Source organism: Barbus barbus (assembly GCF_936440315.1).
Source record: "Barbus barbus genome assembly, chromosome: 37".
Lineage (NCBI taxonomy): Eukaryota > Metazoa > Chordata > Actinopteri > Cypriniformes > Cyprinidae > Barbus > Barbus barbus.
In genome coordinates this window covers 27,663,660-27,679,124 of record NC_136715.1, presented here as the reverse complement: position 1 = coordinate 27,679,124, position 15,465 = coordinate 27,663,660, and the positions used below count along the sequence as shown (strand labels likewise).

Here is a 15,465-nt window from a genome sequence, read left to right as displayed (position 1 = left end):
GATACTGTACAGATGAGGAAGCAAGTTGCAGGTAAAGAAATGATTTATTGTCCAGAAACTGAATATACAGACACAGGATGGAATGATGATCGGTGACGCAGGAATGGATGGGCTGCACGGCCGGTGAGGTGAAGAGTGTCCAAGGTGGTGTGGGAATCCAGTACAGGAACGACGAACACACGACTACACGGACAGACCTTGACACCGGGAACCAGAACTGACGAGAACACACGGGAACTGGAGACAGAACAGCACGGGAAGACATCCAAAACGATCTGACAATGAGAAGAGAATCTGGTGATTATTTATGTGTGCGGGAAATGGGCTGCAGCTGCCGCTGCTGATGAGGCACAGCTGAGAGGAGTGAGTGGTGAATGCTCGGCCACGCCCACACACGTACGGCACGCACACACATGACAGTACACGGGACAAAGAGGACACAATGGATGCGCGAACCGTGACAGTACCCTTCCCCTAAGAACGCCTCCTGGCGTTCCCAGGTTTCCCTACCTGTCGATTGTAGTCATCGATAAGGGAGTGATCCAGTATGTCTCTCGCAGGTACCCAACTTCTCTCCTCCGGACCGTAACCCTCCCAGTCCACCAAGTACTGAAATCCGCGTCCCCTCCGTCTAGAGTCCAGTATACGGTTTACCGAAAATGTGGGTTCCCCGTCTACGAGTCGCGGCGGGGGGGGAACCGGGGCTGGCGGATTAATGGGAGAATGAAACACGGGTTTAATTTTGGATACGTGAAAGACGGGGTGAATCCTCCTGTACACCGGAGGAAGGTTGAGGCGGACTGCCACCGGACTAATGATCTTGGTGACAGTGAACGGGCCAATAAATTTGGGAGCGAGCTTATTAGAAACGGAGCGGAGAGGAATGTTCTTGGTTGAAAGCCACACTTTTTGACCAACGACGTAAACGGGGGGCTTAGACCGGTGGCGATCGGCTTTAGCCTTGGTGCGCGCCCCCACTTGGAGTAGAGTCTCACGGGCTCTAGTCCATGTGCGGTGACACCTCTGGACGAAGGGGACCGCGACTTCGGATTCCAGACTGGGAAAAACTGGTGGCTGGTAACCTAAACTACATTCAAACGGAGATAGGCCCGTGGACGACACTGGCAACGCATTGTGGGCGTACTCCACCATAGAGAGTTGTTGGCTCCAAGAGGAAGGATTCTTGGAGACCAGACATCGCAACACCCTCTCCAAATCTTGGTTGGCTCTCTCGGTTTGGCCATTGCTCTGGGGGTGAAACCCAGAGGACAGACTGACAGTCGCTCCCAGCAATTTACAAAACTCTTGCCAAAATTTGGACACAAATTGGGGTCCCCTGTCGGAAACCACGTCTATCGGGAGGCCATGTAAACGAAAGACGTGGTTCACGACTGTCAATGCTGTCTCCTTGGCTGAGGGTAATTTGGGCAAGGGAATGAAATGGGCCGCCTTCGAGAATCGGTCCACCACAGTCAAAACGACCGTGTTGCCCTGAGAGGGCGGGAGGGCGGTAATAAAATCTAGAGCGATGTGGGACCAGGGTCTCGAAGGGACCGGCAGCGGTTGGAGTAACCCATCTGGGGGTCGATTGGAAGTCTTACCAGTGGCACAGACCGAGCAAGCCAAAACAAAACTGTGAATGTCGTGAGCCATACGTGGCCACCAGAATCGTTGCTTAACCAAAAACCTAGTTCGATTGACTCCTGGATGACAAGCCACGTTGGAACAATGCCCCCACTGGATAACGTCGGACCGTAACCTCTCCGGCACAAATAACCGATTCGGTGGGCAACCGGGCGGAGGCATTACCCCTTCTAAGGCCGCTTTGACCTTCGATTCGATCTCCCATGTGAGTGTGGAGACAAAAAGAGTCTCAGGTAAAATGCACTCGGGAGTAGACGGGCGTTCGGAATTGTCAAAAACGCGAGATAAAGAGTCGGGTTTGATGTTTTTGGAACCCGGGCGGTACGAGAGAGAGAAATCAAAACGTCCGAAAAAAAGTGCCCACCGAGCCTGCCTGGAGTTCAGTCTTTTAGCCGTTCTAATGTATTCTAGATTCCTATGATCGGTCCAGACGATAAAAGGTACCCCTGACCCTTCCAACCAGTGACGCCATTCCTCCAACGCTAACTTGACTGCCAACAACTCTCGGTTACCAATGTCGTAATTACGCTCGGCTGGGGATAAACGATGGGACAAAAACGCGCAGGGATGCATCTTGCCGTCCGCGGAAGAGCGCTGGGACAACACTGCGCCTACCCCCACCTCTGACGCGTCGACCTCCACCACAAACTGACGTGAGGGATCAGGGGCTATGAGAATGGGGGCCGAAACAAAGCGGTCCTTGAGTTTGGCAAACACAGCCTCGGCTGTGTTAGACCACCTGAACGCAGTCCTGGGGGAGGTCAAGGCAGTCAGAGGCGCGGCTAGTTGGCTGAAGTTGCGAATAAAACGCCGGTAGAAGTTGGCGAAGCCCAGAAACCTCTGCAGGGCCTTACGGGAATCAGGACTTGGCCACTCCACCACAGCCTTAACCTTCTCAGGGTCCATGCGCATTCCCTCGGACGACACAATGTACCCTAGGAAAGGAACTGACTGTGCATGAAAAGCGCATTTCTCCGCCTTGACAAAAAGCCCATTCTCTAACAACCTCTGAAGCACTCGCCGGACGTGCTGCACATGTTCCTGGAGAGACGAAGAAAAAATCAGTATGTCATCCAGGTAGACATATATGAACTGATCTACCATATCTCGCAGCACGTCATTGACGAGTGCCTGGAAGACTGCTGGGGAGTTGGACAGCCCGAAGGGCATGACCAAGTATTCAAAGTGCCCCCTAGGGGTGTTAAAAGCAGTCTTCCACTCATCCCCCTTCCTTATGCGGACCAAATGATAGGCATTGCGCAAATCCAATTTTGTGAAAATGGACGCTCCCTGCAACCTCTCGAAGGCTGAAGACATCAACGGCAAAGGATACGTATTCTTTACCGTGATGTTGTTCAACCCTCGGTAATCAATACAAGGACGCAGGGACCCGTCCTTCTTCCCCACAAAAAAGAACCCCGCCCCCGCCGGAGAAGAGGAAGGGCGGATGAACCCAGAAGCTAGAGAATCAGAAATATATTTCTCCATAGCCTCCCTTTCTGGAACAGAAAGTGAATATAACTTGCCCTTAGGCGGAGACGTACCTGGCAGTAAATCTATGGCACAGTCGTAAGGACGATGGGGAGGGAGAGAAGCAGCTCGAGACTTACTGAACACTTCCTTCAGGTCCTGATACTCCGCGGGCACGTTAGACAGATCCATCGCCTCCTCCTGAAACACAGAAACAGAAACCAACGGACAGGCAGACACAAGACAGGACTCATGACAGTTATTGCTCCAAGCTATGACGGATTTATGATGCCAGTCTATTTTAGGGTTGTGATTGATGAGCCAGGGGTGGCCGAGCACGACCGGTGCGAAGGGGGTGTCCATGATCAAAAAGGATATAGTCTCTGTGTGGTTGCCTGACGTGGTGAGAGTGATGGGCTCGGTGGTGAAGGCAATGGGGGGTAGCTGGTGACCGTTCAGGGCATGGACAGAGATCTTGTGCGTGAGAGGTTTGATGGGGATGTGATACTTGTGAGCAAACGAAAAGTCCAAAAAATTACCCTCTGCACCAGAATCCAGTAACGCCTGACAGGTGATGGCACGTGTAGCCCATCTCAGTTTCACCGGGAGGAGGGTCGATGATGTAGATGAGGTCTTCTCTGCGGAGATCCCACCCGATAGTAGCCTCAAGTTTACTACCGGGCATCTCGAGACTGAGTGTCCTGCCCCTCCGCAGTAACGGCAGAGCCCCTGGGATCTCCGCCTCTCCTTCTCCTCCCGGGAAAGTCGAGCTCGCCCTACCTGCATGGATTCGAGATCGTTGACGGAGCTGACCACGTCCACGTCGTTGGTACGGTGACTCTCAAACCCACCAGGGACTCGGCTGGCCTGGACGCGTCGCTCCGCTCTAGTGAGCCGTGCGTCCACCCTGAGGGCCAGGTCAATCAGTCCGTTGAGTGTGGTGGGGAGGTCCAGGACGTAGATCTCCTTCTGGACGTGGTCAGCTAGCCCATGCAGGAACATGTCCCACTGCGCCTCCTCGTTCCAGCGACATTCCGCCGCCAGGGTCCGGAACTCGATGGAATAGTCCGATACAGATCTTTCACCTTGGCGGAGATCGGCGAGTATTCTGGCCGCCTCTCTTCCGGCGACGGCTCGATCGAATACTCGCTTCATTTCTTCGGATAAAGTCAGGAACGAGGTGCAGCATGGATCTTGATTCTCCCACACCGCTGTTCCCCATAGTGCCGCCCTTCCAGTCAGCAACGTGAGAACAAAAGCCACCTTGCTCTGTTCTGAAAAAAAGGTTCTGGGTTGCAGGGCAAAATGCATAGAGCATTGCGTCAGGAATGCCCTGCAAAATTGTGGCTCACCTGAGTATGGCTCAGGAACGGGTAGCCGCGGTTCCGACTGGAAGGGGGGTCCCGATGGAGTGGGGGGAGCTGGCGGTGTGGGTGGCGCAATGGGAACTCGTAGTTGTTGGAGCTGTTGGGTGAGCTCGGATACCTGCGTCACCAGAGCCTGAATAACCCGACCAGTGGTATTCAGGCTCGCCTCTTGAGAGTTCATGCGTTCAATGCTTTGGGTGATGAAATCCTCCAGAGATGTGGCTGAGGCGCCCGCTGCTTCCATGGGATGGTCAGATCGTTCTGTCATGATACTGTACAGATGAGGAAGCAAGTTGCAGGTAAAGAAATGATTTATTGTCCAGAAACTGAATATACAGACACAGGATGGAATGATGATCGGTGACGCAGGAATGGATGGGCTGCACGGCCGGTGAGGTGAAGAGTGTCCAAGGTGGTGTGGGAATCCAGTACAGGAACGACGAACACACGACTACACGGACAGACCTTGACACCGGGAACCAGAACTGACGAGAACACACGGGAACTGGAGACAGAACAGCACGGGAAGACATCCAAAACGATCTGACAATGAGAAGAGAATCTGGTGATTATTTATGTGTGCGGGAAATGGGCTGCAGCTGCCGCTGCTGATGAGGCACAGCTGAGAGGACTGAGTGGTGAATGCTCGGCCACGCCCACACACGTACGGCACGCACACACATGACAGTACACGGGACAAAGAGGACACAATGGATGCGCGAACCGTGACAGGATTAACAGACATCACAGCAGCTGGTTATTAGTTTATTTGCCTGCTATTGCTTTAAAAGCTGCTGCTGCTGAACGTGACGCAGATCTTTTTTCTTGAAGAGTGTTCATATTATATGCATGCAGATGTGAATTTGAATGTAAAAGGAAGAATGAAAACACTAGTGAACCCAGAGAGATCCAAACATAACATTCTGTCTTCCCTTCCTTCCACAGCAGGAGGTGAGCGTTTATTATCGCTGACACTATAGACTGGGTTTTGCCTTCAGGAACGTGCTATATCCACATAGCTGAGCTGCTCAAGGCTTGCATTGATACAAGAGCAAAAGACAATAAAGATCAGACTGCTGTGCCACAGAACACCATGAAAACACTTGAGCAGGTAAAACTAGAGCCTTTGCTTTCTATTTACAGGAATGAGGTGACGGGTGAAATTATTTTGAGGGAAGGTCAAAGGTCGAACCAAGAAAAGAGCATTCTGAGTGTCCGGTGAACCCACCTGAAGAACACAGGTTCGATTTCTTTCTTCTTTCTCTGGTTGCACAGCCACTGTCGGCAGAGTTTTTGATTCTGATTCATTTAACAGGAGAGAAGGGAAATAAAATACCCTCAAAGGAAACATGTGATTAATGTTATGAACCTTCTACATACGCAGATAATGCATGTACAAAAGTTTAATGGCATCTCTTCAATTATAAAAAAAATGACTAGAAAGTACAATTACTAGAAAGTAAAAAACATATCTATGGTAGCAACATACTGTAGCCGAAAGATGTCAAGAATGAATCTATGGTGACGCATTGCTGCCACACACATTATGTTTTCCACTCAATTATGTCGTAATAAAGAGATGTCATTAAAATGCCATCTTTTCTCGTAATAACGAGATGTTACGTCATTAAAATTACATCTTTTCTCTTAATATTTTTTTTTCTCGTAATAACGAGGTTATGTCATTAAAATGGCATCTTTTTTTTCTCTTTAAAATGACATATTGTTCTCGTAATAATGACATACTATGTCATAAAAATGTTTAATCTGTTATAAATGATATGTTAAATTATGTGAGCGAGGTAAGTGATTGTCACCACAGTCCTGAGACAAACGAGGATCTGCACGCTGCTGAAGGATAACAGAAATATACTGTTTTTATTGTAGTAGCATGTTTTTTAGGATTAATCTGTCTACAATATAATGCTATCCAGTAATTGCACTTAGCCCCAGAGGATGCAACTCATTTAAGATGATAAGAACAAACCAGTTATTTTTGAATAATTGGTCCTGGGCTTGGAATATGTCTTGATTTGAATGACTTTTGATTTAACACCAAATAGAAATAAGAGCAAAGAGAAACGGCAAACGGTTTATTTTATTATCATTATTATTAGCCTGTTATTTGTTCATTTTGTTTTAGAAATGGAAAAACGAAAATTAAGCTAGATTTTTCATATTTTTTGTTTGTGGGTTAAAAAAAAAACCTTCAATATTTGTTTCACATGCATTAAAAATGTTTTAAGTTTTTTTATGAGATCATTATGTAGTTTTAACGACATATCTCGTTATTGTGAGAAAAGATGTCGTTTTATTGAGAAAAGGTGTCATTAAAACGTCAGTAACTTATTATGATTATACAGAACATTCAGACGTTCACTCATAAGGCTGTCACTTTGGTGGAAAGAGTTTGAAAAATTCATTTTTCTGGAGTGAGACTTGCTTTGCATTTGGTTATATAACATTTTTCAGACTGTCTTTTTCATGATCTAACATGTTTTGTGCTGCTGCACTGTAAAAACTAAACATTCCTGGAGGCACCTTTGGGGTTCTTCACATTGCCACGCCAGCAGAACCCTGTGGAACCTCTAGGCACCCTTTCAACAGGGGCAGTTCTCTGAGGAACCCTTTTATTAAGAATGGTGGTGATATTTATGGTAGACACAGGATTCCATAGGGAATTGCTCATGACATCCCAGATCATACCAACAAGTCAAGGATTTGTAATGTTGCTAATTTATTCTACATACAAAATGCAAATGAATCTCTTGAATTACTATGTGTATGTAATATAGGAGTCACACCTGAACATGCAATGCAGCTCAAAGCAAGAAACAACACATGACAGAACAACACACTACTTTTCAGTTGTAGACTGCCGTCATCGCTCCTGTAAATAACTGAACTCCGTGCACAAATGGAATAGGAGTGACAGGCTGATTGAGCTGCAGTGTGAACACGCCGTCTGATGTGATTCATGATCTGCTGCAGTATTTTAGTGCCTGCAGTCAGCCTGAGAGATGATTGACCATCAGACATGTCAGGGATCCTGAACGCATGCATTTTTTTTATCTCAAGAGCAGTCGCATGTGCAAACATTTACTCTGTCGTTGCTCAGGTACATGTGACCATACAAACATGCGTGTGCTGCAACACGTGTCTGGAAACAACAATCTCAGTCACTTTGGATTTGGCCAGTGCTCTTAGACCCACAGGATACAACTCATTTAAGATAAGAACAAACCAGTTATTTTTGAATAATTGATCCTGGGCTTGGAATATTTTGCCAAAAAATTAATTGTTTCTTCATCAGGTTTGTAGAAAAGTGTCTCTGCATCAGTGTCTCAGCAATGGATCCTCTGTAGTGAATGGGTGCCGTCAGAATGAGAGTCCAAACAGCTGATAAAAACATCACAATAATCCACACCACTCCAGTCCATCAGTTAACATCTGGAGAAGACTAAAGCTCAAACTAATCCAGCATTAAGATGTTTTTAACTAAAATACAAGTCCATAATCCATAATAACGCTTCCTCCAGTGAAGAAGTGGATCTCCTGTTGTCTCTCACATCAAAATCCAGCCACATATTAGTTTAGAGCTGTTTTGTCTTGTAAACGCTGCTTGATCTGCAGATTTCTCTCCTGATTCAGACCAGAACACTTTTTCACTGGAGGAAGAGTTATTATGGATTATAGGCTCGTATTTGAGTTAAAAACATCTTAATGCTGGATGTGTTTGAGCTTTTGTCTTCTCCAGATGTTAACTGATGGACTGGAGTGGTGTGGATTATTGTGATGTTTTTATCAGCTGTTTGGACTCTCATTCTGACGGCACCCATTCACTATTTAATTAGGGTTGTTTTTTTTAAACTCACTTGTATGAAAACACCACAGAAGCCTCATAATGAAGCTCTCAGTGCTGACTTGTGTTCAGCAAACAATCATAAAGTATGTGTTTATGTGCATCCATATGAAACAAACACTTCAGACACAAGAAACAGAGAGAGGCACTTAATATAATAAACATTTAATAAAAAGAAAATGTCAAGAACAGAGTTTATTCACATTCATAAATCAAATCGTCGGAAATAGAAGCAATTAAAGTGCGGCGGCTTCATTCGAGGAGCGTCACGTTTGAGGATCTTCCACTCTGCGGAAAACTGCTAAGAAATTCTTGCCTCCGTTTCTCTGAACCTTCTTTCCCTCCTCTGTACATGTTCCCAGATGGCTAATGATGATGTCATCAGCCTGCGACGCAATCAGCCCAAACATCACGTTAACCTTAACATTAACATTAAATCACAGGAATTCAGGCCTAATACACGAGGTCTGGGGTCTTAAGTTGTTAAAAGACAAACCGTCAGAGGTAAACATACCAGTTCTTCATCAGACACTCTGCAGAAGAGAGGATGATCGCTGAAGTGCTTGACGATCCAGTCGTGAACCTCCTCAACATCAGTGTTTGTGTACACTAAACCCTGCACAGGAACACCAAGACGAACAGAAAACACACTGAATGACTGGCCAAAACACGTTCATTCACTGAATGTTTGAATGAACAGAGCCGGTTCAGGACGTGCACACACGACACACACCTCTGCATCGCTTCATCTCAACTATTGATTTGACTCTTGCCCAGCACATTTTACGTGAAAATCAATGCCGTGGTCTTGCCTTAAATACTTTGAACCGTAGCAGATTTCCCTGACAGAGGGGGTCAAAATAGCAGCACAGCAAACACGGGATCTTATCGGCCGCGTCATTGGCGTTTACTCTGTAGACAGCGCAGACAGAATAATTGGAAGATAAGATTCTGGGAAGTGACACAGGTTTTCAGCAGCCCATTCGTTCTAACCAGCAGTGGAAAATGTTCTAATCTCTTTATTTGACGTTAATTGAGCCTCCATTCACTCAGCATTCCTCATTTTACCTTTATCCTCACCGCTTCCATCTTGACTGCGGCCAAATCTCCATATATACATTGCTGAAGCGGCTCTTCGGTCTTTCTCTGGCCTCTCCAGACGTCTGCTCACCCCCAGCGGGGCACAGCACTCAGACTGCTGAATGTGCAGTCAGTCTGTATTAATAACCCACCTTCACAAACACAAGCCTGGCATTGTTCTGTTGTCATCGACCTCCCGCAGCGCCGTCTCTCTCTCTCTCTCTCTCACTCACACACACACACACACACTCACACACTCACACACACTCACACTCACACACTCACACACACTCACACACACACACACACACACTCACACACACACTCACACACACACTCACACACTCACACACACACACTCACACTCACCTTCAGACAGATGTGCACACACTAGAGGTCATATAGAGATAATATGACAAGACTGACATGTTTCCTCTCATTCCATATGAATACCACTAAGGTAAAACAAATAAATAAAAATGGATGCTCTGCACGGCCTCACAAAGAGCATTTACACATTAAAGCTATTCAGCGTGATATAAAGCGCTGCTCTGACTGCAGGAGGAAGGTGCTTTCAGGCCAATGCTGCAGGTTAATTAAGGATTTAAACCGGGGCAAAATGTGCTGGCAATTAAAGCCTTGCACTCAACATCGTGCATTCATTTGTTTTAAATGGCTCATTAAAGAGGAAAGTGTTCTTACCCCGACTCTGAGCGTGTATGCATACTCCGCGAGTAACGTAGGGCTAATAATGCGCCACTTGTGCTTGGTTTTCTTAAAGTGTGGATCCGGGAAGAGAAAGAACATCTTGCTGAGCTGCAAACGACAGAGGAGTTATTGGTGGTTTGTGGAACTGTATAGCTCTTTGTGTCACAGCATGAACCAATGATAGGGAAGACAGTTGCTCAAATCAGAACTGCATACTCTTATAACCATATATTGGTAGCACTTTATTTTACAGTCCTGTTCATATGTACATACTAAATAATTGTAATAGATATTACAATAACTGGGTAATAACTAGGCACTAACCCTGACCCTACACCCAAACCTAACCTTACCTTACGTTATCTTATATCTTGTTACCCGGTACTTTCTTAGATAAGCACACTGTAGGTACAAGTAAGTGCACATACTATAAAATAGAGCACAACCCATTACTTTCTAATGGCAGAATAGTAAGAGCACACACACACACAATAAAATACTTTGAAATTTTTACAAATACATACAAGGTGTCACACTGACTGATTGATTTATTGATTTTTTTTTATACAGTCACTTATTGCTTTGGCACAAAATGCATTCAATAAAAACATCTTTCAAAACACAAGAACTGTTTTCTCACTTAGACATAATGCCAAATCTCAATGTACCAACAGGCCTTTTCAAAACTGTTCAACTGAAGTTTAAAGTGCCCCTGTTATGGGTTATGAAAGGTTCATATTTTGGTTTTGGGAGTCCCCAACAACAGGTTGACATTCATGCAAGGTCAAAAAACACTTTCATTGTCTTATAATATGCATTTATTTTTACCTTATTTGCTCAACGCCTCCCAAACTATTCGTTTAACGATTCATTGTTCCAAACCCCTCGTTTGCATGATGCTAATATGCAGTGATTGGTCGATTGTTCTCGTCTGTAACGCCTGATAAAGCAGTGTTTGTGAGGCAGTGCTGCTTTGTGTACAGCGTTACCGGGGAAACTGCTCCAAAAGCGGCACCTAGTGGCCAAAAATGAATTTGCATTTTCATTCAGACCAACATCAAAAGACCAAGACCGAGACGACTCTTTCTTTTGAGAGACAATAGCTTTATACACGGTGCACTTTCAGATTTAAAACTTTGCAGGATGTTTTCATTCACTGAAACACTGCATGAAAGATCATTTTCAAAAATCCATAATAGGGGCACTTTAAAACCGAATAAGACAGAAATCTGCAGTAATATCATATTTACGTATATTTCAAATCTAAAGAAAATGAAACACTATCAAAACAACTGCATGTCGCTTAACACCTACACTTGTGTGATGTTACTTTGAACAAAATCAGGCTAAAACAAAAGTTTATTTGATGTTTGTTTCGGAAGTTCGAAACAGCTTGCCAAAGTAAACTTCCTGGAATAGTTTGCCTCAGTTGGTAAACACCTTCAAACTACCATTAGTCTGTGGTGATTACATAACAGGTGGGTGTGGCTCCAGGGCTCCGCCCTCTTTGACTTGGAAACCTAATATTGTTTTGCATATTTAATACTGTTCAGCTATTTAGTTTAAAGCTATCTATCGTATGAAGTGTTGTAGAAATAAACATGACGTGATTCTACTTTTACTGGAGTGCTGAATTGCAGAGCTGCTGCAAACATCCACATCACTATGATCAGATGCTTTCTTTGAAGTTTTCTCATCACTGTCATTTTTGTTGTGTTTATTTTGTTATTGTGAGGAAAGCGTATTTACATATTCATCTGAATGCCACACTCAGAAGCACGGACGGCATCTGGATGTTTGTTAACAGTATATCCCTGCACAAGTATTTCCAGCTTCTTTCTACTTCTATAACCAAAGAATGAAAAACTTATATTGGGGACTATAATGTAAACATGGATCATGTAACATTTGGTGGCAAAGTGTTGATTAGTTGTACCTCCTGAAATCCTTCAGTGGCCAGTTTTGAGGACCTAGGTTTGGAACAACCGCTCAATATGGTGGCCATGATTGTTCCCAATAGTGTTGTCAAAAGTACTACTTCGGTACCAGGTACCACTGTTCCCTCAACAGCAGTCAAATGTTAGCGGGAAATGGACAGATTTAAAATTGCAGTACCGACTGGTACTGAAGTCGGTACTTTTGACAACACTAGTTCCCACCCTTCTGAGGTGGATTTATCCTGTCTGGAATGCATTAAGTCTGCGATAAAAACGATTAAGAGTCTTTGTGCTCGTATAAACTAGAGTTGCAGGTATTTCCCACACAAGTACTCATCAATGCGGGTGTCTACTGTTTTGCCATCTTCAGTAGTTTGTTGTGCTTGTTTTGTGCTATTCCAACTGTAAAACAGCCCAGGTTAGTGTTGCCACCTTATGGAAAAACTGACTAGTGGAAGAAAGTTCAAAGCACATGTGTAAGTTGCGCGTATACTGTATGCAGGGTTAGAAAAATCAGGCTATGCACATACCTAGCATACGTGTAAAAGCCAATGTATACTTTGTGATGGAACAGCCATCTCTCCATATTATCATCACCACTCCATCTCTTAGATTGCCCGCCACCCTTTGGCAGGTTCCTGGCGGGAGCAAGTGTGAAAGACAAGGGGCGTGATTAGAAACAGGACTGGCGCCGTGTGATGAGGTGCACCTGAAGTGAATGTTAAATGCCGAAAGTGCTTCTCCTTGAGAGACTGGTCTCTTTTCCACATTCATGTCCACTGGTGTCCTCGTGGATCCAGCAGGGGAGTGGGGCCAGATTCACTGGACCCTCAGCCCCATGCAGAAAGCACGGCAGAAGGTCTGGGAATTTTAGCTGCTTTGAATAGCTAAGGCCTGCCCAAGAGGCCATATGATTGACAGGTAAATCATATGGCGCACATTTTACGAAGATGGCGCCAGTGAGATCGGCTGCCGTCACGACTGCTCCGACCAAACCTTGTCTTCTTTTGTTATTTTTTCGTATTGTAAACCATAATCACCGGTTTCTTTTTGTAAGATGGCCATTCTTACATACGACAGGGCCACTCTTATTTCTATTGGTGCACAATGCACTCACCTTTCGCCGTTTTTGAACCCGGACCCATCCTGGCCGAGCGAGATCCTGAGAAGGAACAAAGGACGCGACCCGTACCGGCGTCCTCGAGGGAAACGAGCCGGCGTCAGGAACAGGGCAAATGTCGCCCTTTTTATCTCCCTCGGGAATTTAGCTCGGTCATCGTCAGTGCCGTTTATATTCCACCTCAAGCGGACACGGACACTGCGATATGGGATTTACATGAAACACTACACCTTCACCAGACACAGCACCGGGACGCCGCATTCATTGTTTTGGGAGATTTCAACAGTGCCAACCTCAAGCGTGCACTGCCGAACTTCCATCAGCACATCGGCTGCCCCACCAGGGGCGAAAGGACATTAGATCACTGTTACACCCCATACAAGAACAGCTACAAGGCACAGTCACAACCACCGTTTGGGAAATCGGACCATGCCGCCATCTTCCTCATGCCTGTTTACAAACAGAGGCTGAAACAGGAAGCCCCGGTGCAGAGGGAGGTCCAACGCTGGACGGACCAATCAGTGTTCCGGCGCAGCTCTGATGACGTCAGCTTGTTTACGGAAGCGGTTGTGGGATTTATAGAGAAACTAATGGATGATACGGTGCAGAAAACCATCATCAGGACGTTTCCCAACCAGAAGCCGTGGGTGGATAAAACCATCCGCGACGCTCTGAGATCCCGCTCCGCTGCCTACAGGGCTCATCACCGGGAACATGGATGACTACAAGGCTGCATCTTACAGCGTGCGCAGATCGGTGAAGGAGGCGAAGCAGCGCTACTGGAGGAAACTAGAGTCGCAATTCCAACATGGCGGCTCTAGGAGCCTGTGGCAGGGACTCAGAACCATCACGGACTATAAAACGCCACCCTCCAGATAGGGGAATGCGGACGCTTCTCTGGCTAACGAGCTGAACACTTTTTATGCTCGCTTCGAGGCTGCAGCTAATCACGCTAGCGGCGCTAGCAGTGTTAACTGCATGCACGCTGAGGAAGCCGGTGAGGACAACGTGTTCACCATCACGGAGCATGACGTGAGGAGGGCATTCAGGAGAGTGAACATCAGGAAGGCAGCAGGACCAGATGGCATCACAGGTCGGGTTCTGAAGGCCTGCGCTGACCAGCTAGCACCGGTGTTCACTGAGATCTTCAACCTCTCCCTGGAACAGTCCATAGTCCCCTCATGCTTTAAGCAGTCCACCATTGTTCCTGTCCCCAAGAAACCGCAGGCCACCTGCCTAAACGACTATCGCCCTGTAGCCCTCACATCAGTGGTGATGAAGTGCTTTGAGAGACTGGTCAGAGACATCACTACCAGACACACTGGATCCACTACAGTTTGCATACAGGCATAACCGCTCCACGGAGGATGCCATCTCACACCTCCTCCACACCACAACAAGTCACCTGGACTGCAGAAAAGGGAATTATGTAAAAATGCTGTTTGTGGACTACAGTTCAGCGTTTAACACCATAATTCCCTCCACACTCACCTCCAAGTTGGAGGTCCTTGGTCTCAGCACATACTTGTGCCAATGGATCTCCAGCTTCCTGAAGGACAGACAGCAAGCCGTACGGATGGGTAAACACACCTCATCCTCCATCACCCTAAGTACTGGAGCCCCTCAAGGTTGTGTTCTGAGCCCCCTGCTGTACTCACTGTACACTTATGACTGTGTGGCCACTTCCAACTCCACCACCATCATCAAGTTTGCTGATGACACTGTTGTGTTGGGCCTGATCTCAGACAACGACGAGACGGCCTACATACAGGAGATTAAGAACCTGGAGAGTTGGTGCCAGGTGAATAGTCTACACCTGAACATCAGCAAAACTAAGGAGCTGATAGTGGACTTCAGTACGAAGCAGGAGCGGTCATACCAGCCGATCACGATCAGCGGGACTCCAGTGGAGAGAGTGGACAGCTTCAGATACCTGGGTGTTCACATCACGCAGGACTTGACTTGGTCCTGTCATACCAGCACCCTGGTGAAGAAGTCCAGGCAGCGTCTGTACCATCTGAGACGCTTAAGGGACTTTAGACTTCCCTCTCGGGTGCTTAAGACTTTTTACACCTGCACCATCGAGAGCGTCCTGACGGGCAGCATCACTTCCTGGTTCGGGAACTGCACTATGCAGGACAGACGAGCCCTCCAGAGGGTGGTGCGTTCAGCGGAACGTACCATTCACACCGAGCTCCCTGACCTGCAGGAGATCTACAGCAAGCGGTGCCTGACCAGGGCCAGGAAGATAGTGAAGGACCTCAGCCATCCCAACAA

At 46.5% G+C, this 15,465-nt stretch overlaps 1 protein-coding gene across 4 annotated transcripts in view; it reads right to left on the bottom strand.

Moving 5' to 3' along the window:
• Window positions 1–8,494: 8,494 nt before the first annotated feature.
• Window positions 8,495–15,465, bottom strand: part of mettl1 (methyltransferase 1, tRNA methylguanosine) — a 28,952-nt gene continuing 21,981 nt past the window's right edge. The window contains exons 4-6 of one of the 4 annotated variants that reach the window (XM_079396564.1): window positions 10,126–10,239; window positions 8,858–8,959; window positions 8,495–8,762 (exon numbers count right to left, since the gene is read on the bottom strand). In XM_079396564.1, the coding sequence (XP_079252690.1) occupies window positions 8,610–8,762; window positions 8,858–8,959; window positions 10,126–10,239 (369 nt within the window). In that variant the 3' untranslated portion in view covers window positions 8,495–8,609. Of the gene's footprint in view, window positions 8,763–8,857; window positions 9,542–10,125; window positions 10,240–15,465 lie in introns of all 4 variants that reach the window. The other 3 variants (XM_079396565.1, XR_013783061.1, XM_079396566.1) reach the window with 3 other exon arrangements.